We start from the raw sequence: 23,122 nt of genomic DNA, 5'->3' as shown, positions 1-23,122 counted from the left end.
AGCGTGGTTTGTGCAGGAACCAGATGAGCTGTGTGGGAGCCTGGGAAGGGTGGGGGTGGCTGCCCAGGGCTTTTACTTCAAGGGATCACGTGTTGTGAGGTGGGCTCGGAAGGAGGTCTTTGAGGCCAGGATGGAAGAGTGAGCCCAGGGGCCCAGGTTTTGAACCAGCGAAGGAGAAAGAGATTTAGTTTCTTTGAAGGTGCTTGGTGACTAGTCACATGAGTCAGAGAGAGGGCGGGTGCTGCAGGATGGTGGTGCCAAGTGAGGCAGCCCTGGAGGCCCCGTGGACTTGGAAGAACGACTGGCTTTGTGCCCTGTCAGTTTAGGAAGCTCATGGGACTCCTCTTGAAAGAATGGTCTTTGTTCAGGGACATGCCTTGACGTGGATCAGGGCAGGCATGCTTTCTGTCACATGGCCAGGCCAGGTCTGAATCACAGGGCAGTTTCTGGCCCACAAAACCATATGGGCCCTGGGTCCCCCCCCTGCCCCTGCCTCCCAGCAGCCAGAGAGGGGCCCAGTGTCCTGGTCCTGTGGGCAACAGGGTACACTCCAGGCAAGGCCTTCTCTCTGGGAATCTCCAAATGAGGGAAGGGTACAGGTGTGAGGCCCCCCGGGCTTAGCCAGGCCCACAGCCCCTACCATGCCAACTCTGCTGTCAGACCACTGGGATGACCCTCCCAAGGGCGGAGCCAGGGCCACAGAGAGCCTGGGACCCAGCCCCTACTGGCAGGACTGGGTCCCTTGAAGGGTGCTGGATTGCTATGTGTGTGTTGGGGGGGTGCTGCTGGGCGCCTCTCATGTTCTCCCTTCTGCACTAGCGCAGGTCTGAATCACCTGCAGGACAGGTGACTGGCCCAGTTCACAAGTTTCTGGGTTGAGTGGGCCCCACTTAGCCTTGATGCACAGCCCTACATTCACGGAGACCACCGAGATGCCAGCTGTGGGCTGCACCATGACAGCAGGGAGACGGGGCTGTCTCCTTGGGGAGAGGGGGGAGGAGGGTCTAGAGTGCAGAAGAATCGATGGGATATTGGTGACCCGGCGGCTGGGTGTAGTGGTGCTGGGGTTCCTGGCCCACCATCTCCAGTCCTCCCATGTCCCAAAGCAGGGCTCTGGGCCTGGGCCTGGCCAGTGGCGCTACCCTATCAGGCTGAGCCCATGCGCTATCGTAAGCAGAGCCTGGGCTCAGCCTGTGGTCTCAGTGGCTGCCTTGCTCCCACAGCCCACTGCTTAGTCAGTCACCTGTTCTGGCAGACGCCTGAGTGGAGTCCCCGCCTTGTTCCCCCTCCTGGGCTGCATTTGTACCCGTACCTTCTGCTGCACCTGTGCAAGATGTCTGCGGCCCCTCGCACCTGGCCATCCAAGACCAAATTCACCCCCCGCCACGCACCTCTGCTTTCACTCCAGGTTGAAACCCTAGGCTACAGGGCAGGATCTGGGGCCCCTGAAGGCAGACTGAGGGGCGGTGGAGCACAAGGAAGACCTTTTGGTCCCCTCAGTCTTCCCCTGTCAGAAGACAGGCCATGCAAAGCCCCTGGCCCCGACTCCAGGGGAACCCAGTGCCCGCAGAAGATGAATCGGGTGAACAGGCTGGGAAGTTGTTTGCAGAGTGGAGGTTTAATGGGACAGTCATGGTGACCCTGTTGCAGAGGTCCCCCAGTAAGCCCAGCTTGGACTGCCAGGGCCCCCAGGCCTCTCCCAGCATGGTGGGCCTAAAGAAAGCACCAGCCCCACCTGCCCTCTTCCCTGTGGGGTGTTACAGCCACAAGACAGACTGTCCTGTCCCACTTCCCCTGGGGCCCAGGACCCCGTGTTCCCTGAGGGGCTAAGGCTTTCTGGGGACCCCTCCCCAGGGAGGTCCACCCTCTCCTCAGTGTCCCCTGACCCTATGCTAAGGGCATGTCTGTGTCCTTGTCCTCTACCAGGGGCCAACTGAGACTGCCGACCCTGGGGTGGGGTGCAGGGCTCCGCGGTGTGGAGGCCCACTATGGGGACAGGGCAGCCTGGACGTCGCGGCAGATGTAAGGCACAGTGTGGCAGTAGCCGTGGGGACTGTGGGGCTATCACCCCAAGGGCAGTGCCCGGCGGTCAGTGTCAAGACAGGGAGGCATGGTGTGTGCTGGCTGCTGCAGGCCTGCAGTGCAAGAGAGCTGGGGGGACCAGGTCCACGGGCAGTGCCAGCCATGAGGAGGTCCCTGGGAGAGTCCGCAGGAGGTGGCATGGGCCCCAGGGAGCTCCCAGCCAGAGCCGAGGCACAGTCACGGCATGCCCGGGCCACGGAAGGCACAATCGTGGTGTCTGGGAGGTCAGGGCTAGGCAGACACGTTGACGTCCCTGAGAGAAATGGCACTGCTGGGGGCCTCGTCGCCAAGCAGCAGGGCTGGCGTGTCTGCGTCCACCTCCGAGTCCGCTCCGGCACTGGCCTGCTCCACGCTAGGCTCGGCACTGGGGCCTAGGCCCTGGGACAGGATCTGCTGGATGGTCCTGCGCAGGTTGGGGTGCAGCCGGCCCTGTGTCTGGTAGAACACCTCCAGGGCAAAGGACTTGAGTGCGCCCGTGCAGAGGTCCTCATACAGCGGGATGGTGTACATGCGGGACATCTGGGGAGGTGGGCACACTGTCACCCTGGCCCTGCCCCAGCCCCGCCCCGCCCCCCACAGCCAGCCTGACAGCCAGCTCCTAGCCCCAGCCGCACCCCCAATACCAGCCAGGTTCCTGTCCCCCCCCACAGCCCCGCCCCACCGCCTGCCCAGACCTGCACTGCCCTCACTCATGCTGCCAAGGCGTCTCACCTCATACACCACTATGGGCCTTCTGCAGAGGCCTCACTTCCAGAGAGCTTGGACTCAGGGGCACTGATGGGGGACAACCCGTGTGGAACGGGGGTGGGGGTGTCTAGAGCCCCTGGAGGCCTGGGATCCTCAGACAGCCCTGGGACCAGGTCAAACATGGGACTGCCTACAGGCCTAGGGCCACGGAGGCCTAGATTTCCAGATTATTCTCCCAGCTCTCCCTCTAGAGGACTGATGGGGTCCAAGCTCCTCCCACCTGGTGTGCCACCGCCCCCCCATGGCAGCCCAGACACTGCATGTCCCCCACCCGGTTGTCCTGGATGCCCAGGCTGTGGTGGCAGTGTGTGGGGGGTGCTTGTGCAGGGGGCCCGCACCTGGCTCTCCAGGAACCGCCGGACCCGGTGCAGGTCGGGGTAGTAGTCGTTGCGGACCACGATCTGCAGCCAGCGGATGCGGATCTCAGCGTTCATCGAGTCCAGCAGGGACGAGTAGCACTTGGACAGGCTCATCACCACCTCTGCAGGGCCACAGGCAGGTCAGGGCTGGGCAGGCACACCCCACCCCACCCACCCTGGCAGCTGCAGGACCCACCCTGGGGCAGTGGGGACCCATCCAGGAGCCGGTCTAGGAATAGCGCTGTCTGGAAGGTCTTCCACTTGGAGATGTCGATGGCACTAGCTGAGGCGGCTGCCTGGTCCAGAGGCTCCGCGGTCCACAGCTGGAAGAGGGCCTCCACGGGCCGGGTCAGGCTGGATCCCTGAGACAGGTCCGGCTCGGCCAGTGGGGGGCCCGTGGCGTTGAGCCAGCGCTCGAACTCCAGCCCTACAGGGGAGAGAGCGTCCGGGGGTCCCCCTGGGTGTGAATGTCCCAAGGCCTGGGAGATAACATCCTGGGGTCCCCACCCATGCCAGGAGACCCCAGACGCCGAGGGTGTCCCTGGGTGTGGCTGTCCCAGGGCCTGGGAGCCCCAGGGAGAGGCAGCTAGGGCAGGCTGGGGTTAGCTCTGGCACCTGCCACATTGAGCCACAGGAGTGGCCTCTGTGAAGGAGCATGAGGGCGTGGTGCAGAAGAATCAGGTTGGTGAATATGGTACCCCTGTCCCTCCATGCCTCTCATGGATACCAAACAGTGAGGCACTTTAAACCCAACTTTGGCACCGGGGGTGTGGTGGGAGCAGTGATGGTAGGAGTCGGTGGGTATGGGGGGTGGTCTGCACCATACGGCGGGCTGGCCAGCAGCCAGCTGATAAACTGACAGTCTGCTCTAAAGCCCTGGGCCACTCTGGGGGCAGATGCGGTCCATCCCTCCCACCCCCAAAACTCTTGGTGTACTTATTAACCTTCCAGAGCAGAGCCACCTTGTCCAGACCACCAGCCACACCTCGTTGCTCTCCAGCAAATCTTGGCCTCTCCCTAGATGTCAGACCCCAGTCTCTGCTTTGGCCCCCAGCCCTTGGAGCCCCAGAGACATCTTTATGGGCATCACACAGGTGGGCCAGGCCTCAGACAGCTCCAACGCAAACCTCCCTCTACCCAAGCAACCGTATACCAAGCCCTTTGCACATACTGCCTAATTCAGTTTGCTTGACCTAAGAGGTGCCTCCTCAGGGAAGCCTCCTGGGCCCCAACAGGATAGGAAGCACAGGCTCCTCCATACCCATGGTGTCCCAGTGTGAGGCTCATACACCATCTGGCTGAAGGAGGGACAGCTGAACTGAAGGGGCCTTTCCCTAGGCAGAAGCGGCAGCCTGTGCAGTAAATCTCTCTGCCATCCTCTCTGCTCCCCCGGTGGGCTAAGGGCCAGCTGGCCACAGACAGAGGGCAGGCAGTGGGCCTCACCTGCCCGGCAGTCCACGCTTTGCTCCTTCAGCTCTGGAAAGAAGCTCAGGAAAGAGTCCAGCAGGTCCTGAGCTACCACGCTGGTGAACTTATACTTCTCCACGTAGGCCTACACAGGTGGAGCAGGGCTCAGCAGGCCTGGGGGCTGGGCACACCATCCCCCACTAGAGCAGGGTGGGCACAGAGGCACTGTGTGGCCGTATGGGCCTGGCCAAGTGGCTGAAATGGAGAGGGAGCTAGAGGGAGGAGGTGGTGTCCTGCCCTGCTGCACCCAGGACAGGAGGCAGGCCCGGGAGGTGGGGAGGGGCTTGGGGTGGGCGGAGGGCAGGACTGCTTACCCGGAGAAAGTCGTCGAAGCGCTGGGGGTCTCCACAAAGCTGGGACAAGTAGTACACGAAGCAGTAGCCCTTCTCATAAGTAAACAGGTTCATCAGGTGGCTGGGGTTCACCCCTGCAAGGGGAACACCCATGGGTCTGGGCAGTGTCCCTACCCCAAACAGGTCTCCCAGGATGGTGAGGGGGCCCTGGGGGGGGTCACATGCTGTGGAGCAGGAAGGGCTGAAGGCCCTCATGTACCTGGATGCCCAGGAGTGCAGTAAGGGGGCCTGCCCTGCCCTGCCCGGGAAGCCTTGGCAGAACCCGAGGGCCTACATGACATGATGGTCAGTGCTCAGAGCCCAGGAGAGAGGGTGGCAGGCTGAGGGAGCCTAAGGGAGGCCTTCCTAGGGCTGGGGACACCTGGCCTGGCCTTGGCAGGGATTCAGCCAGAGACACTCTGGCCAGAGGAAGCAAGGGGTGGCAGGGTAAAGCCCTACAGGGTGATGTCTGCAGGGCCTGAGGCGAGGCCTGGTGGGAGTGGGTACCTGGCTCCAGCTTGACCTGCAGCTTGCTCACTGGACTGTCCTCCCCAAGGAGTTTCATCTGCCTGTGCAGGGCATCCAGGCGGAAGGCCGTCTCCAGACAGGTGAAGGCAGCCCCTGGACGGGGGCAGGGCGACAGTGCAGGCAGCCTGAGCACCTGGGCAAGTCTGAGGCTACTTACCCCAGTGGCTCCCCACCCTGAGCCCCATGGAGCAGACCCAAGGCCACCCTGCTGGACACACACATGCTGGGGTACAGGCTGGACTCTCAGCCCCTTGGTGGCACCAGCCTCCTGCTACCGGCCCTCCCTGCCCCCCACCCCACTACTGAGGGCTGGTCACAGGCAGTACCGTAGGTCTCGGTGGTGATTCGGCGCTGGGCGTAGGTGGCCAAGCCCTCGCTCAACCACATCTCCTCCCACGTGGCATTGGTGACGGCATTGCCGAACCAGCTGTGGGCCACCTCGTGGATGACATCGATGACCAGGAACTCGTCACTCTCCAGGATGGAGGAGATGATGAATGTGAGGCAGGGGTTCTCCATAGCCACGATGGGGAAGGAGGGGGGCAGGAAGACAATGTCGTACCTGCTCGGGGTGGGAGGGTGGGCAGATGACCCAAGGCCGCTGTGGGCCTGGGTGGTGCGTGGCTCTTCCTCCCCAGTAGGCCCCCGTTCACCCCTTGGGAGGGCGGGACTTGCCCTCTGCCTCCCCGGGACATACCTGCCCCACAGGTACGGCCCGTACAGCCGCTCAGCTGCGCTCAGCCACTGCTCCACTGCACCCGACAGCTTGCTGGTGGCCGTGGGCAGGAGGCACGGCTCGGCCCATACCCGGCTCCTATCACAGGGCGGAGAGGGCAGGCAGAGGCTGACCGGCCCCCCAAACCAGCTCCCCGACCAGGTCTCCTCTCTCCTATGGGCCCAAATGCCCTGCCTCACTTGAGGGCTACCCGCCCCTCACAACCCTCCCCTCCCCCGCCCCCCGCAGGCCCTTCCCATGGCAATGGCCAAGACACATGCTGACTTGGGGGCTGGGATTCACCCATCACTGACTTGAAAAAACCCGCCTAGGCTGGAGGGTGCGTGGGGCTGTGGTGCGGCTCCAGCAGGGGGATAGGCCTGAGGGGGGCCCTGAGGAGGCTAAGAGCCCCCAGCTTCTGGATTGGGGATGGGCAGGTGCGAGGGGCCTGGCAGGGATGGGCTCTGGCTGAGGCAAGACAGGGTGGGGGGTGGGGCTGGTCCCCATGCTGCGGGTTCCCCCCAGGGCAGCCACAGATGCAGGCCCCGTGCCCCGCCCATGGCAGGACTTCCCCAGAGCCTGGGCTCCCCCGGCGGCAGCCACTGCAGGAAGCGAGCAGCAATGGCCCTACCTGGGCCCGATGTCTGCCGGCTGGAGGTCCCCGGCCACAAGGGCCACGAGGTAGGCGGGCACGGGGTGCTCCATGTGGAAGCGGTAGACGCCCTCCTCCTCCACGTAGGTGCTCTGCGTGGCGCTCATCAGCACCTGCACCCCCGACGGGGCCTGCGTGCGAGGAGCCCCCACCCATCAGGGCACCCTGCGTCCTGGATGGGGAACCCCACGCTCTGGTGGAAAGCCCTACAACCCAGGCCAGGGAACCCCAGGTCACGACTAGAAACCCCACATCCTCCAACAGGGCATGCCCTATCCAGGATGGGCAATCCCATGCACCCTGTCAGGGTGACCTATGGCAACTCCACACCCCAGGTCAGGAAACCCCATATTCATTGCAGGGAGCCCCACATCCCCAACAGCAAGCCCCGCGATCTGGGCTGGACAGCCACATCCCCGTCAGGGCATCTCTCATCACAAAGAGTCCCCACATTCTGCTGGCAACCCCTCTCTGACTGCCCCCTCCCACACTGGGCTCCTTCCTAGAGGGTGGTGAGGAGGCAGGCCAGGCCAGGGGATGCTGACCTTGACAACAGCCGAGTAGGTGCACTTGACTGCGGGTGTGTCGAAGCAGGGGAAGAAGGAGCGGTTGCACACAGAGTGGCCCTGGGTGAAGACGAAGGGCTTGGCGTTGCCATAGGTCAGCTCAGGGTCCAGCCACCAGATCTGCAGGCAGGCGGTGGGCAGGCCATCAGCCGGGGCCACCCTTCCCACCACAGTGAGGCACCAGGGCCCCTGTCTCACGGAAAGGGGATGGGGATGCCCCCCCTACCAACCATGCCTCACTCCAGGAAGCTGGGCAAGTTTCCAGGAAAGGGCAGGGCCTTATGAGTGGCCCCAAACCTGTGGTCCTGCTCAGGCTTCTTGGCCCAGAGCCTCTGGGGGCAGCAGATGGAGAGGAAGACAGCGAGGGCCCGGGAAGAGATGGCCTGCTTGGGCTCCTCCAGGGCCAACAGCCGCTCCTGGTCACCGTCACCTACCCAGCCCTTAGTGGACCTATAACGTGGCCAGCAGGAGGCTGGGCACCCAGGAGCCAGCCCAGGGGGTCTCCTGGCCCCAGCCCCTCGTCCAAGCTTCTGAAGGGAAACTGAAGCAGTGTCAAAGACACAAGTCCAAGTTCTTACAGGCCGGCAGCAAGGAAAGGGAGCCGAGAATGTGAACATGAGAGAAACTGGTGCTTCCTGATGACCCCACATACCGGAAGGGAGCTCCTGAGCCCAGGGCCACCCCCGAGCATGGGATCAGGCACTTGGAAAGGATGGGCTGGGCAGGCCAGGAGTGGCCACGGGAGGACTGCTGGGGCCTATGTGTGGCCCCCTGAACTCTGTTCTCCCCACATTCCCCTGTGCTGGCATGTGATCACTGGAGCAAACTAGATTGTTCCTTGTCTGCTCCAGTGACCAAGTACACAAGTCTCCACCCAGGAAGCACCCCCCACCCACCCTCTGCAAGTGATGAGCCCGTGGAATCCATGGCTGTGGGCCCCCCAACAGTGGTTCATGCTGAGATCGCAGAAGCGGTGGACCACCAGACCCAGGAGGGGCCGCTACCCCCTCCCCCGCACCACCACCACAGACCACGGCCCCAGGTGGATTTCCAGACGGGGCAAGGCTGCCTATTTGGTTCCGGCCAGACTCCTGGCCAATGTTCACCAGTTTCTTTTGGAAACTTCCTTTCGGCTGCTTCATCTCTGTCCCCTCACTTCGGGAAGCCGGCAGTTGTATGTTCTTTTCTGCTGATCCCTCATCTCCCACCTCAGGCTGCCCCATTTGTGCAGAAGGCCCGTCCGGGGAGCCTGTTCAAAACTGCAGAGTCCTGGCCCCTGCCCCAGAACTGCCAGGGGCCCGCACCTAGGAATCTGCGTTAAGGAGACTCTGCAGCAGATCCTGCTTCAGGTGGTCCTTGGCTCATGCTGGGGATAGGCGCCCACAGTCCCTCAGACCCCTCTCCCACCACAGCCTCCCCTCCCACTAACCCCTCCCTTCCTTGGGCTATCTGCAGGCTGCGCCCAGCTCAGGCTCTCTGTTCCCACCACCAGCATCCACTTCTCAGCCCAGCCAGAGGGCCCAGCTAGCACTGCTCTCTCCTTAGCCTAGCTGAGACCAACGGGGGCCACAGTCCTCCCTGGGAGTGGGGGGCTGGCACAGACCCCCAGGTAGGCAAGGCCCGGCCCCAGAGGTGAGCCGCCAAATTCTTTCAGGGTGCAGGGTCCAAGGGGCTGGTAAAGGGGGAGGCTGCTGACTCTGGACGCCGCAGGGCAGGAAGAAAGCTGTTCTTGCTGGGGTGGGGGCAGGGTATGGTGTTCAGGAATGGGATACAAGAGACAAACTGCCTCTGGAGGGGTGGGTCCCCACTCCCAGGAAGCTGCAGCCTCACCTGGCACTGGGACAGGTTTAGGGATCTAGGCCTGAGTCCTAGAACAAGCTAGGGAGAGGAAGAGCCTGAGCCCTGAGGTGTTCCTGCAGGATGGTGGGGGCCCGGGGTCAGAGGCCAGAGCCTCTGTCCTCTGCAAGTGACCCAGCTGGTGGGCCACACCCCTAGTCCCCATGCCCACAGCTGCACTATCTGTGGGGACCATGATGCCCCTCTCTGGTCCAGTCACCCAGGGATGACGGCTGCTCTCACTGGCCTGCCCCGATCTCCAGCGGCCTGGCATGAGTCCCAGCCCCACCGTTCTGCTGGTCATGGTCTTGAATGGACCAGATGCAAAGGCTGCAAGCTCCCAGATTTAGGTCAGGGAGAAGTATGTCTCTGTGTTCTCATTGCCATGCGGGAGACACATCTGCCACCCGTCAGAGCCCCAGATTACCTGCGCAGGCGGCAGGGGCCAACAAAGCAGACCAGCAAGCTGGCACACTCGGGGGAGCTCAGGGCAGGCACTGTGGTGGTGGGGCCTGCTGAGGGTTCCAGGGAATCACACAGGAAGCCCACAGGTGTGCATCTGGTCCAAGCTCTTCCCATCCGGATGTCACCTTGGTGGCTCCTGGCCAGATGCCACCACCCCACCTGTCCCTTTGCATGCTACAGGCAGTGACAGATGGAACCCCCAGGGCCTCCCAGAGCTGCGTGCACGCTGTATCCGTGGGGGGAGAGTGATGTCGCATGTGTGCTGTCCACATGGGAACCCAGGCAGACTCCATGCTGCAGGAGTGAAAGGGCCTGCTCTGTCTTAAGGGTCTCATTGCGGCAGACCCGAGCCACCCGGGCTTTCTGGCAGAGCCTCTGGGGTGGTGGGTGGTGGGCGCCCAAAGCCCTGCAGAGCCCCCGTGCCTATCTGCAGGGACACCCGGCTGCAGCCCCTGCCAGTCCTCACCCACAAGGCCCAAGGCACAGAGCCAAGCCGGACTCTGTGTGGCTCTGGCAGCTCAGTCTCTCACGCCACCTCCAGAGAGCAGATCAGCTGCCCCTGGGTGCTCTGAAGACCTATGTAACACGGAGGCCCTTGTACGTCTGACACCACCCACCGGCTGGCCCCTGGTGCCAGGCTCCAGCAGAGGTCTGGACTGGCTCGTACCCACTGGAAGCTGTCCTCATCCCAGGGCAGGGACAACCCCAGCACTAATGAAAGGAGAGGTCTCCCTGGGTGGCATGCTGTCCCTTGCCCCCCTCCATTAGGCCAGCACCAGGACTCTCACTGTTTCTAAGGTTCCTAAAAACTCCCCAGGCATCCGCTGGAAATCACTGTGGGCACCTGAACAGGACTCCAGGGCCAGGTGGAGGGTGCCAGGCCAGAGGCCGCAGGCTCCCTGGGGCCGGGCTGGCTCCGCCCTCTCTGCAGGTGCCCCAGGGGCAGACCGCCGGTTAGGGCCCCCTTGGCAGGCAGCGCGGGGAGAGGCCGCCTGGAGACCACCCTGAGCCCCGGCCCCGCGGACTCACGGCCGGGGCGTCGGTCGAGGTGTAGCGCAGGATGACCTGGAAGGGCTGGTGCGCTTGCAGCTCGGGCGGCAACGTGACAGTGAGCGAGGAGCCGTAGTCGGTGAACGGGTCCACCCTGAAGGCCAGCGGACAGCAGGCGGGCTCAGCGCCGGGCGCCCCGGGGAAGGCGGGCAGTGGCGGCGGCGGCGCGGGCCCGGGCCGGGCGGCCGCGAACGCGAAGGCGCAGGGGGGCTCGGCGGCGGCGGCGGCGGGGGCGCGGCGGAAGGCGGCCGAGTGCAGGCGCAAGGCCGGGTGCGCGTCGAGCACGAGCGCGCGGGGCGCGGGCCGCAGCGCGCACAGCTCGAGCACCAGGCAGCCGGCCAGCTCGCGCGCCTCGGGCCGCAGCTCCAGGCCCAGCTGCAGGTGGCGGAGGCGGAAGAGCTGCGCGCTGGAGGCCGAGGCCACGTCCAGGGCGGGCGGTGGCTCCGGCGGCGGGCGAGCGGGCGCGGCCTCGGCGCCGGGCGCCTTGCAGCAGCAGCACTGCGCCGCCATAGCCGACCGCGCTAGGTGAAATCCATGGGCAGCGGCCGCGCCGGGCCGCGGACAGCGGGCAAGGGGCGCCGGGCGGTGGCGGTGGCGGCGGCGGGGCGCGGGCACAACAGGAAGTCGCGCCGGGAGCCGCCCGGCCCTGCCCCGTTTCGTGCGCCGCCCCGCTCGGGCTCCGCTCGCCCGCCGCCGGGGGCGCTGTGCGCCGGGCCGGGCCGGGGGAGCCGGGGACGCCGAGCGCACGGGAGCGGGGCGGGGGCGGGGGCGGGGGCGGGGGCGGGCGGGGGAGTCGTGCTCGGGGGACCCGAAGTCAGGGGCGCTCTGCTTGGGGGCAGGCGGGGGAGTGGGGAGCGGGAGGCGCCGTGCGTGGGAAACCTGGGAGCGGGGGATGGCATGTGCCGGTGCGCGGGCCATGTTGGGGGGTTCGCTGGGCTGGGAGCCGGGGGAGCTGTGTGCGGGGCACCAGGGGCAAAGTGCGAGGGGTGGGCCAGCAGACCGGGGGTCCTGGGCGCGGGTTCCGGTGTGTTGTGTTCTGGAGGACCAGGGCGCACGGGGGCCTGGGGGCACCAGCTGCCCAAGCGGCCTCCCAAGCCCTGTGCTCTTCTGCTGGGACTCCTCAGGGTTGCTGTGGGTGGGTTCCTGGGGGCAAGGGCTGCCTAGTGCAGTCTTTGCTTCTTCAAAGCCAGGAGGTGCATACACGCCCCCCCCACCCCCCCATGAGACCAGTGGTCTGTGTTGTGGCCCATGCTGGAGCTTGGGGGCCTTAGGGCTGTGCTGTCTGATAAGGTGGTTCTAGCCACGTGTGGCTGTTTAGATTGAAATGAAATACAATTATTTTAGTTCCTCCCTGGCATAGCTGTGTTTCAAGGTCTCTATGCGTGTGTAGGGTACTGGCCAGTGGCAACTGTGTTGGTCCCAGTGGATAGTCCATCTTCACAGAAAATGCTGCAGGGCCCTGGAGGCCTCCCCCTGTGGAGCAGGTGAGTGCTGGGGCCTTAGCGGGATCCACCCTGCTCCCCACTCCATGTTGCAGGGTCCTGTCCAGAGACCAGGGCCCAAAGGAGAGGGCTACACACTAGGGAGGCCTCCACCAGAAGCCATGGAACGAGAGGGGCCACCAAGATGGTGCTGTTACCATGATGAAAGAATTCAGATTTTCGGGGAAAAGGGGCTCTGGGCCCTGGAAGGGCATCCAGGAGCCTCACACACCGCTCTCCTCTGCTCATCCCAGAGTAGCATTTAATCCTTCTGGACTCTGTCTCTGCCTATAACCCATGCAGTGGCGCCTGCCTTCCTCCCTGGGAGCAGGGGAGCGGTGGGAGCCATGGTTGGTGGGATGCAGGACCATGTCCACCGGTGTGGAGTACTTGCACTGAAGCATTGCTTTAATTTTCCCATGCATACTCTTAGCTGGGTAACACAACCCCAAAACCCCCCAGGATCCCCAGGGCTCCTGTAGTCACCTGGAAGAGGAAATCAATTCTATGTCTAAGACTCAAAAGAGGAGAGAGCAGGGGTCTGATTGGTCCTAAGTTCACATGGCCAGCGCCTGCCCACATGGCATGGTCCTGAGGTGCTGGGCAGAGTTTTAGATTGTACTCCCAGATTTAGGAGCTTCTCTGAGCCCCTTCCCCAGGCCAGTTGGCTGGGGCTGGAGGAGCATCAGGACTACATCAGGACCACAGGTAGGTACCCAGATGAGCCTGCCCGCGTCCTCTCAGTCAGGTTGACCAACAACCGGTGCCCTCAGAAGCCATTAGGGGCTTCCTGTCTTCCCAGTTCCCTGAACTTGGAGAAGCAGGGGTTACCTCTCATCCCTTCTCTGCTGGAGGGCCCTGCCTATCTCCCTAAGGTCAACTCTGCACACAGGACGGGTGGAGTGGGGCAGCCTAGCTGGTCCACAGCTGTTACGCCCCCCTTCTCCTGGGGGGGGGTGCCTGCTACCCATTTATGAAAGGAACCAAAACAAGCCAGTTTTAGAGCAAACAAAGCTGTTTTGTGGGACCAAAGTCAGCCCACTGAGGCACCTTGTGAACTGTGAGGCCCACAGGTGGAGGGGTGTGGTTGTCCTCAGTCTCCACCCTGTCTCCGTCCTGCAGGGGACAGTGTCTTCAACACAGCCCTTTCCCTGTAGCCAGTCTGTTCCCCTGCAGCAGGAGGCAGCATTGCACTCCAGCCTTCTGGAAAGCCACTGTCTAAGGGAGGGAGGTTGGGAGCAGCTGCAATGCACTTCTCCCCTCTCCCCACCCCGACCTGACCCAGGGAGACGAAGGCGGAATCAGGGCTATCAGACGATGGGGCTTCTCCCATGGAAACTGTCTGCTGATGATCAAATCCTGGCTGGCTTGGGTGGGCTGAAGCAGTAGACACTGCCTATGCCCAGCCTTCCCCTAATGCTCATGGAGTGGCACCCCCCTCCAGGGGCACGTGCCTGGGAGGGGACAGGTCCCTGGCCTTACCTGCTGGGAGGCGGACGTGGAGGCAGGCAGAGGTCCTTGGGAGAATGGGGCCTCTGGTGAGAGCGTCTCAAACAGAAACAGTGGGTAAAACACTGATGCAGCCCACAGATGTCTTTCAACCCGGCCCAGCACTGTTGCCCTAGCACCTTCGTCACCCAGAGCCACATCAGCCAGCCAGCAGTGGGAGGGTGTCCCAGCAAAGATGCTGTGAACGTGCTGGGTTAAAAACTTGGACTCAGGTCCTGGAAACTGCTCGGCTCACCTCTAAGCCACTGTAGCCTTGCCTGCCGAGTGGAGACAGTGATGGCAGCTTCCTTATGGAAGGGGTTGGCGGCAACGTGATGTGAGCACTGAGGGGCCTGGAGAGAGGCAGCTGGCAAGTCCTGTAGAAGGTGGTAGAAGGTGGCTGGGCTGAGGTGAGCTGCAAAGGGGTCATGACAGGAGTAGCATTCGGGGGCGGGAGCTGGTGACTGGTGACACTGCAAGGGGCTGGATGTTGGCCTACAATGTGTGGTATATGCTTGCAGCCAGGGACCGTCAGAGGGTGTCATTCCTGCCAGTCAGGACCCAGGTGCAGGTCTAACAGTGGGGAGAAGGGGCCCCTTTCACAGCCATCCCAGTGTCTTACGAGCTGTGAGCCTCCCATCCCCATGACTCCGGGCTCTGCTGGGTCTGAGGTTTTGTTCCCAGCTACGATGCTTCTCCCCAGTGACACAGATGTCCCCCAAGATGGCAGGCTGAGACACCACCTGACCATTCCAGGCTCTTCAGGCCACGGAGGCAACATGCACATCAGGGGCTGCTGGACTGGGTGCAGTGACTGGTCCTGATTTGAAGGAGCAAGAGGGCTGGGGCCAGGAGGAGTGTGCGGAGCTTGGGATGTTCTCCCGATGCCTCCCGTCCTCCTGGCTGAGGACATGAGGGAAGCCACAGCCCCAGGCAGGGCCACCCAGGGCCCTTTGGAATGGAGCCTCAAGTCACCTCACCAGGAAAGACCAGGACCAGGTGCAGGCTGAGAAGAACATGAGTAGTGGGGATGGGAAACAATAAACACTAATTACGATATTTTATTAATTACCTTGATGTGTATAGGGAGGCATATATTAACCAGGGGTTGTATTATCTGTAATTCATATTGTAACCCGGTTTCCGTCCCCCCCCAATCTTATTTAATTAAGGGTGTCGATGGTGATTACTTCTCTAGGACAGCCTGTAGATCCCAGGATGCAGGTGAGATGTGTCTGAAGCCACAGGCTCAGATGCACAGGTGGTGAGTGCAACTGTGACATGAGGCCAGGGCTTGGTGCTGTTATGGAAGCTGTGAGGTCAGTACCGCTGGAGGCAGGCATAGGTGCTGGGTTGTCGCCATGCAGCCTCACATCCTGGCCTCTGTTGCAGCATTTCCAGGCCTGGGTCCAATGCTGGATTCTGATGGGACCAGGTGAGATTTGGGGCAAGCCCTATGGCTCCAACAGGTGGCAAGCACAGGCTTTGCCAGCAGAGCTGGTGTCCTCCTCCACATCAGAGTGACAGGCAACCAGGACTGGGGAGAGGAAAGGGGTCTCCCTGACTCCTGTACTTTCCTACCTTCTGACCTTGGCTCCCTGGCCTTGCTCTGTGTATTAAATACCTTTCTGCCTAAAATTCCTCACATGGTTTTGATTTTCTTGACCGAAGCCCTGTCTGGTAAAACTGCTGACTGAGGAAGGGACGCTTCCAGTCCCCTCTTCAGAGGACACAATCCCACAGTACTGTCAAACGGGCTTGAGCGGCATTTCAGGAAGAAGCAGAAAATGAAAATTCTGTGCCACAGGAAGGAGGACAAAGACCCCCTCTGGTCGGCGCTTCAACTACCTCCAATTCCATGCGCCCCGCACTCGGGGCTGGCTCCTCTCCAGGGACTGAAGGGCTAGGGCTCATTCTGGAGCTCATCTCCCGTTCCAGAGCACGGTCCCGCGGGCTCCATAGACAGGCGGGGCAAGGACTGCAGAGCCTCCTCGTACTTCTGCAGCTGAGTCCAGAAACCCGGATTGGGCTCGGCCACTGGGCGGGCGCTCTTCACCGTCTGGGTACGAGAGGCAGAGGTTGAACGCAGCGCCCCAAGGTCGTCTGCGCCCCTCCCCCCCCCCCCCCAACCTGGGAGGCCAGCCCCATATGGGAGGCCGGTTCCACCTGGACGGCCGGCCCCACCTGGGAGGCCAGCCCCACCTGGAAGGCCCGTCCCACCTGGACCGCCCGCCCCACCTGGAAGGCCCCCGCCAGGCTGAGGCCGCGGTGCCGCATGAGGTAAGCGGTGCAGACTGCGGCCGAGCGGCTGCGGCCGTTCTTGCAGTAGACCAGGCAGGCGCCGCCGGCGCGCACCGCGGCCTCCATGGCGGCGCAGGTGGGCTCCAGGTGAGCCAGCAGGTCCTCGGCCGGATCGTCGAACACGGGCACGCGCAGCTCGGCCACGCCGGGCGCGCACGGGCCGGGCTGCTGGCGCGAAACATTGACGCACAGGGTGACTCCCGCGCGTGCCAGCAGCTCCGGCGCGGCCGCGGCGCGTGCAGTCCCGAGGAACAGCGAGGGGGCGACGCGCACGAACGGCGGCGGCGCGGGCGAGGCCACCTCGGGGACCTCGCGGCGGTCGGCTGGTCGCGGGTCCATGACCCGCGCCCGGGTCGCGGCACGAGTTTAGGCGTTCGGGCGGCCCGTGGGGCACCCCCGGGGTCCTAAAGGTCTCTGAGGGTTCCACCCGCAGGGCCCTGGCCGCCTCCGCATTGGCCGGGCAGGGCGGGCTCGTCTTCTGATTGGATGCGGGTGGGGGTGGTGGCCATTGGCTGGGCTCGTGGGCGGGTGGGCGAGTGGGATTGGCTGCAGCGTGGCGGGCGGGGCCGGAACGTGGGGATGAATGGACGGTTCCTGGGGGACGCGGAGGCCCGGGAGCTGTAGTCCCGCGTGGGAGCGCGGCGTTCTCTCCGGCTTGCTGGGCTGGGCAGTCCGCGACCTGGGCGGACCTGCGGGGCTGGGCTTCTAGAGCTGCAGTGCCTGACCCTGCTCCCGTGGTTGGGCGTTGGTCGTTGGGGGTAGGGGGTGGCTCACAGACGTGGGCACCTGTCCCGGAGCGGTCCGGCCGTGGAGGGGGCGGGCAGCAGGGCCCCGGCGGGGCTCGGGGAGGTGGGCTTCTCCTCCAGCTACCGTGCGGAGCACAGGGGGTTCTGTCTGGTATCTTCCGTATCGTTTGGTTGGTAGGCTGCCTGGCTTCGCTTCCTCTTAGGAACTAATAATTGTAATGCCGGCCGAGGTGCCTTTTAGTACAGCTTTGTTTGTTCCCTTTTCTCTGCTTCCTAATTGCCCTTTGTAATTTCTGCATTTTATTTTCCCTTTTACTGTAAAACACGGTTCATATGAAATGAAACTGTTTGCTGTTAAATTTTCATCATTTCTTCAAATACCAGGGTTTTTATTTTTCTTAATTTTTAGTTCATCACTCTTTTAAAAACTAACATCATTTAGGGGCTCCTGGGTGGCTCAGTGGTTTGTCGTCTGCCTTCAGCTCAGGTCAGGATCTTCCTGGAGTAGAGCACCGAATTGGTTTCCTGTTCTACCAGGAGTCTCCTTCCTCTCCCTCTGCCAGACACCACCGCCCCCTGCTGCTTGTGCGTGGTCTCTCAAATTAAAAGAAAAGAAAAGAAAAGAAAACACATCATTTAGGGGCGCCTGGCTGGCTCAGTGGGTTAAGGCCTCTGCCTTCGGCTCAGGTTGTGATCTCAAGGTGCTGGGATCGAGCCCTGCATCGGGCTCCCTGCTGGGTGGGGAGCCTGCTTCCTCCTCTCTCTGCCTGCCTCTCTGCCTACTTGTGATCTGTCTGTCAAATAAATAAATAAAATCTTTTAAAAATATATATTAAAAAAAAACCCACATCATTTAATGTTGACATGAGTAAGAAGACTTATTCAGGTTTTTCTGATGGCCGGTGTCATTCAGGGATGTCTTTCCTGGATTGGTTTCAGTGAAAATAGCTGTCTTGCAACCCTGTATACAATGATACTGCACTTTGTTTTATTCTAATAGTAAACTTTTTTTGTATTCATTTGTAACAGAGCATCACAAACTCAGTAGCTTAAAACAACAGAAGTTTATTTTTCCCTTTTTGTTTGGGTTTTCCAAATCTCCCTCTTCTTATCAGGACACTTAGTCATTTACTTCAAGACACATCCTAATCCAGTATGACCTCCTGGATTATTTTCAAATACTGTTTCCATATATGGTCATTCACAGGTACCAGGGTTTAGGATTTAAGCTTAATGTTTTGGGGGATGCCATTCAACCTGCAACAGGTGGTATGGTTTACCAAGTTTGTAGGACTTTACCATCTCTCTTTCTTGCTTAGATTTTGTTTATTTGACAGAGACAGCGAGAGAGGGAAAACAAGCTGGGGGAGTGGGAGAGGGAGAAACAGGCTTCCCACTGAGCAGGGAGCCTGAAGTGGGGCTTGATTCCAGGACCGCTTAACAGACTGCGCCGCACAGGTGTCCCTCTTTCTCTTTTCATAGCAAGGGAATTTTATTTTTAAAGATTTTATTTATTTTAGAGAGAAAGAGCAGGAATGGGGAGAGGAGTAGAGGAAGAAGCAGGCTCTGGGCTGAACAGAGCCCCATGTGGGGGACTCTCGATTCTACCATCCTGAGATCCTGACCTGAGCAGAAATCAAGAATCAAAGTCACCTAACCCACTGAGCCATCTAGGCACCCCCCACAAAGGAATTTTAAAGACAGTCTTTGTGCTTTAAATTCCCAAACCCGCATTTGGAGGGAGTGTGGCAGGGAGATGGGACCTCAGGGGGAAAGATAAGAGATAGAGAGGGGATCCAGGAACCAAGGTGGGTATGAAAGAAGAGGTAAATTGGGAGGTAGAGGGCTGGAGGAAGCACCCCAGAACCCTAGACAGAATCTAGCCACTGGGAAAGGACTGGGCATGGGCTTTGAGTATCCCTTTCCCCTTGCAGCCTGGGGCGAGGATTCCAGGCCCCGCGCCTGAAGAGAGCCCCACCCCTCTCAAAGCCTCCAGTGGCTTCAGTGGCAGAAAGCCCTTGAGCTGTTTCCCCCTGCTGCGCCTCCGCTTCCTAACCCGATTCCCTGCACTACCCTCTCTCTGGAGAGCTCCCGCGCCGCCTCTGAGACCCTATCCAGGACTCGTCCCTCCGCAGTCTTCCCCAGTGACGCTTCGGTCCACACAGCGAATCCTTGTCTCCGTGACCTGGAGCCCCTCGGTCGCCCTGTCGCAGCAGCGGACAGCTCCCGCTCCGTGTCTGCTACAGACTTGCACGGAACCGACGAAAATCGGCTTTGGAGTCCGGCAGAGCTCCATCAGAACTTGGCTCTGCGGCGTGCGGGCACGCGGCGCTGGGCGAGCGAATCTCCTTGTGCCTCGGTTTCCTCCGGTGTCCCACACGCACAGTCCCCGTGCTCCGTTCCCGGAGGCGTTGGAGCTTTTAGCGCTAAGCCCCGGGGAGGCCCTGTCCCACAGCTTGCTCCCCGTGCTCTGCTGGAAGTGGATGTTGGGGTTCGCGGTGGAGACTTGGCCGGCAGGTTCGCCGCGCCTCTTGCGGGGCTTAGAAGGAAGCCCAGCACGCGCGGGAGCTTGGGGGGGCTCGGCGGGGGAGGGCGCTCGGGGCCCGGTGAGGTCACAGAGGGACGCCCCTGGGCGGGGCCTGGGCGGGCCGGGCGCGGGGATTGGCGGAGGCCGAGAAGCGGTCTCCAGGGAAACCCGACGCTCTGGGCTGCGGGGCGTAGCGCGGGGCTGCTCTGAGCTGGCGGTTCTGGGCGGACCGGAACGCTGGGTGCCAGCTCTCCGAGCCTCGGTGCGGCCCCGCGGCAGGGGTGCGGTCGGGATCCCGGCGGGAGCGCGGGGAGCTCCGTGTCCTGGAGCTCGTGGGGGGCGGCGGCGGAGGCCCGTGCCTGGCACCCGACGTCCCCTGGGACTGGCCCTCTGACTCCCGGCCCGGGGCCGGCAGGCTATTTGGGACCCGGCAGGCTTGAGAGGCTGTGAGTGTGAGGTCCGGCGAGGGCCGCGTCCCTGCACTTGTCGGCCCATCCTCGCGGGCTGGCTCCAGAGGCCTGTGGGAGAGGGGGCGCCCGCTGTTTGTGGCCCCTCTGGGGCCATTAGCAGGCATAATACTGAGCCCAACACAGGACCCTAAGAGGTCGTGGGAGGGTGGCTCCAACCGTCCTTAATGTGGTTCCCACCGCCCGGGAGGGACCAGGAGCCCCTAGGGGCGCTGGCGAAGGTTTCTCCCGGAGTTTCCAATAGGATGGGGCATCTAGGTTAGGGGGAGGGGGCTTTGTTTCTCTGAGGTGGATGGGGGCTGTGGGCCAGTCCCTGGACGTCGCCAGGAGCCCCGAGGGCAAATGTGGGTCCGTGGCTTTGCTTCCAGGTTCGAAGACGAGAGGCATGGAGAATAGTTATTCCTCAGCCTTCTATTTCGAAATCCCAGATGTTAACATCTATGAAAATCAGCTGGTGGGGAGGGGCATCATGCCTGCTGCCACCAAGGACCAGGGAACCCTGGAGAGGTCCAGGACAATGGAGATGCTCTTTACCAAAAGGTGAGGGGTGGGGTGGGGGCTCCCACAGGGTGGTTTCTGCCTGACCCTGGGGGCCACTTAGCTGGGATCCAGCATTGGGGAAGGTGTTAAAAACCACTAAAAGTTATTTTGCTCCTCAAAACTCCTCTCTGGAGAGATAGGAAAACCTTAACGTTGTATCAGCAACCCCTGAGGAAAATTACAACAGTTGATAAGGAGCCCCCTGCCTGATGTCCGCATACTCCTCCTAGCTCTCCCACTCTGCCTTTCTGTGTCACTTCCTCATGGCCTTAGGAACATCGGCTTTATACTGTGGCCTTCCCAAGTTGGCACAGCTTCTTCACAGTACGGTAACTGTGAGAAGGTCTACTTTGGGCCAGACACCACCCTCAGAGCCTTATCTTGGCCTTCTGTGAAACCCACCCTGTAATCCTATTGTATTTGTCCCCGGTACAGACTGTGTCTCCCTGGCTCTTCCCGGCACCAGAATCCATGTTAAAGGCCTCATCCCCAATGTCATGGTGACTTGCATTTGTGAACAGAAGCCCAGCACACCCTCCCATGGATCAGCTGTCCTCCATGCCCCCCACCCAGCCCTGGAGATGGAGGGAGTAGATTTAGATGAGGTCGTGGGGCCCCATGGTACGATTACTACCCTCATAAGAAAAGGAAGAAGCTAAAGCTTTCCCTCTTGGCCTCACCAGGACACAGTGAGCAGGTGCCGTCTGTGAGCTAGGAAGCTGGCCTTCACCGGGAATGGAGTCTGCAGGCACCCCCAGCCTCAGGGCCCCTTCCAGACTGAGAAACAAATGTGTGTGGTCCAAGGCCCCCAGTCTGTGGGGCTTTGCAATAGTCTGAGCGGACTGACAAGAGCCCCCCTTTTGCAGAGGAGGCAAATTGCTGAGTCACAAGAGGGGAAGGGACCAGTCTGGTGGCAGAACTGGGGGGCCAAGCCCTTGTGCTTGCCAGCTGGCCGTCTCTGGGGACCCTGCTCCAGGCCTTGGAGCTGACTGGTTGTGTTAATGATGTTCCTGATTGATCTTAAAATCATCTCCATTTGTTTTTTAAAAGAACATTTCCCTTGGTTCCTATTTGTTGAATTAAGCAACTAGGGTATCCAAGTGGGAGGAGAAGTGGTGTAGGAGTTTGCTGGGGCTGCGACAGGCTGCCACAGGCTGGGCATCCTGAATACAGGAGACTTATTGTCTTTCAGTGTGGAAGCTGCAAGTCCAGGGTCAAGGTGCAGGCAGGGTTGTTTCTGTTGAGAGTGAGAGGGAGACTGTGCTCCAGGCCACTCTCCTTGGCTTGTAAGTGGCTGTCTTCTTCGTGTGTCTACATATCACCCTCTCTCTCTTCATGTGCTTCTTTATGTCCACACTTCCCCTTGGCTGAAGGACAGTAGTCACACTGGCCCAGGCCCATCCTAGACTGTCCACCTGACAGTGGCAGAGGTCCATAGACCAGAGACACCAAGATGCAGCATCTCCAGAGAGCCCTTTCGACTTGAGAGGGAGGCAGAGAGGGAGGCCATGTGTGTGTGATGGTGGGTAGGAGTAGGTCCTCTTTTAAGTCAGGATTTGTACTTTTAGATAGCAAGAGCAAAAAAGAAGCAACCTCACCTTGGTGCCCATTCTCGGCCCCATCCCTGTTGCCATCCATCTGTCTGTCCTACCGGTCAGCTTGCTGCTCCTCTCCTTTGTTAGGCCATTCACGGGCCCATGCAAGTCTGCCAAGCATCCACCTCCTGCCCACTGTGCACCAGCTGCCGGCTCCTGAGAGAAGCCCCTGCCGGGAGCACTCTGGGCTGGTGGAGGGCACAAGGCTTGCCCTGAAAACAGGTGGAGCAGGGCGACTGTCAGCCTCCAGGTAGCAGAGCTGGGTGTGCCTCCAGGAAACTGGCAGCCATTTAGGCATGTGGAACAGACACAGGGTTGTGCACTTCCCGTGTGACCTGGGGTCATCACTGTACCCCCCCCGTACCTCAGTTTCCCTTTCCGCAGAATGAGGGTAGCAATAGCATCTGCCCTGGGGGGGTGGTTGGGAGGAAGAACTGAGATGGCCTGGGGTTCTCGGCACCGTCATTCATCAGGCCTGTGTCATTGTGTCCCTCCCCTGCTCTTCACCTCCCTAGAGACATCCCAGAGGCCCCGGAGGAGGAGGAGGAGGAGGAGTCTGAGGGTCCCTCTGGGAAGCAGGACCTGAAGGAGACCTACATCCAGCTGGTCCAAGGCGTGCAGGAGTGGCAGGACGGCTGTGTGTACAGAGGGGACTTCGGGCTGGACATGAAGCTGGGGCATGGTGAATTCTCTTGGCCCACGGGTGAGGTAACCGGCTCCCACTGCTGCTTCCCTCCTGGCCAGGCTCAGCCAGCCACTGCTGTCTCGCTTCTCCTTTCTTTCTCTTTCTTTCTTTCTTTTTTTAAGAGAGGGAGAGAGGGAGCAGGGTGGAGGGGCAAAGGGAGAGAGAGAATCTTAAGTAGACTCCATGCTTAGTGCAGAGCCAGACATGGGGTTGATCTCACAACCCTGAGAGCATGACCTGAGCTGAGAACAAGAGTCAGATGCTCAACTGACCAAGCCACGCAGGTGCCCCTGGTCTCTTCTCTTCTAAGAGGAACGTGAGGTGAACTTGCAGACCACTGGCAGGAAGGGTGCTAGGCTAACCTCTTTCTCACTGGAAAAGTGTCTAGAGAGAAACCTTATAGACTTTCAGGGTCCCTCTGGGGCTTTCTCCCAGGGAGTGGACAGAAATCCCACCCTGTGCACACACACCCAAGTGACCAGAGGGCTAAATG

General features: G+C 61.2%; 3 protein-coding genes across 12 annotated transcripts in view; 1 reads left to right on the top strand and 2 right to left on the bottom strand.

Annotated features, from left to right (window-relative positions):
- Nucleotides 1-1,599: 1,599 nt before the first annotated feature.
- Nucleotides 1,600-11,488, bottom strand: RNPEPL1 (arginyl aminopeptidase like 1). Of its 2 annotated transcripts, none has more exons than XM_059393854.1 (11): nucleotides 10,779-11,488; nucleotides 7,428-7,568; nucleotides 6,862-7,013; nucleotides 6,213-6,404; nucleotides 5,842-6,077; nucleotides 5,495-5,608; nucleotides 4,970-5,082; nucleotides 4,632-4,740; nucleotides 3,385-3,615; nucleotides 3,168-3,310; nucleotides 1,600-2,601 (listed from the first exon to the last, which is right to left on the bottom strand). In XM_059393854.1, exons 1-11 carry the CDS (start codon nucleotides 11,307-11,309, stop codon nucleotides 2,314-2,316), a joined length of 2,250 nt encoding a protein of 749 aa, XP_059249837.1. In that variant the 5' UTR covers nucleotides 11,310-11,488; the 3' UTR covers nucleotides 1,600-2,313. The 2 variants fall into 2 exon arrangements, with proteins under 2 accessions (XP_059249837.1, XP_059249838.1); XM_059393855.1 differs by having other exon boundaries at nucleotides 6,213-6,329; nucleotides 10,779-11,486.
- Nucleotides 11,489-13,219: 1,731 nt separating this feature from the next.
- Nucleotides 13,220-16,507, bottom strand: DUSP28 (dual specificity phosphatase 28). 3 transcript variants are annotated; one of them, XR_009403087.1, is made up of 3 exons: nucleotides 15,989-16,507; nucleotides 15,617-15,827; nucleotides 13,220-14,145 (listed from the first exon to the last, which is right to left on the bottom strand). XR_009403087.1 is itself a non-coding variant. In XM_059393852.1 (2 exons), the coding sequence occupies exons 1-2, from the start codon at nucleotides 16,406-16,408 to the stop codon at nucleotides 15,672-15,674; spliced, it is 576 nt and encodes a 191-aa protein (XP_059249835.1). In that variant the 5' UTR covers nucleotides 16,409-16,506; the 3' UTR covers nucleotides 14,800-15,671. The 3 variants fall into 3 exon arrangements, 2 of the variants coding, with proteins under 2 accessions (XP_059249835.1, XP_059249836.1); XM_059393852.1 differs by lacking the exon at nucleotides 13,220-14,145 and having other exon boundaries at nucleotides 14,800-15,827; nucleotides 15,989-16,506; XM_059393853.1 differs by lacking the exon at nucleotides 13,220-14,145 and having other exon boundaries at nucleotides 14,800-15,827; nucleotides 16,007-16,502.
- Nucleotides 16,508-19,483: 2,976 nt separating this feature from the next.
- The window catches only part of ANKMY1 (ankyrin repeat and MYND domain containing 1), a 44,100-nt gene continuing 40,461 nt past the window's right edge, over nucleotides 19,484-23,122 (top strand). For 3 of the 7 annotated variants that reach the window (XM_059393849.1, XM_059393843.1, XM_059393846.1), the window contains exons 1-3: nucleotides 19,484-19,788; nucleotides 20,178-20,349; nucleotides 22,460-22,652. In XM_059393849.1, coding sequence (XP_059249832.1) covers nucleotides 20,195-20,349; nucleotides 22,460-22,652 — 348 coding nt within the window. In that variant the 5' untranslated portion in view covers nucleotides 19,484-19,788; nucleotides 20,178-20,194. Of the gene's footprint in view, nucleotides 19,789-20,177; nucleotides 20,350-22,459; nucleotides 22,653-23,122 lie in introns of those variants that run through there. The other 4 variants (XM_059393844.1, XM_059393845.1, XM_059393847.1 and 1 more) reach the window with 4 other exon arrangements.

The sequence above is a fragment of the Mustela nigripes genome, chromosome 3, assembly GCF_022355385.1.
Source record: "Mustela nigripes isolate SB6536 chromosome 3, MUSNIG.SB6536, whole genome shotgun sequence".
NCBI lineage: Eukaryota > Metazoa > Chordata > Mammalia > Carnivora > Mustelidae > Mustela > Mustela nigripes.
The sequence above is the reverse complement of the archived record's forward strand: the minus strand, read 5'-3'. Positions and strand labels throughout refer to the sequence as shown.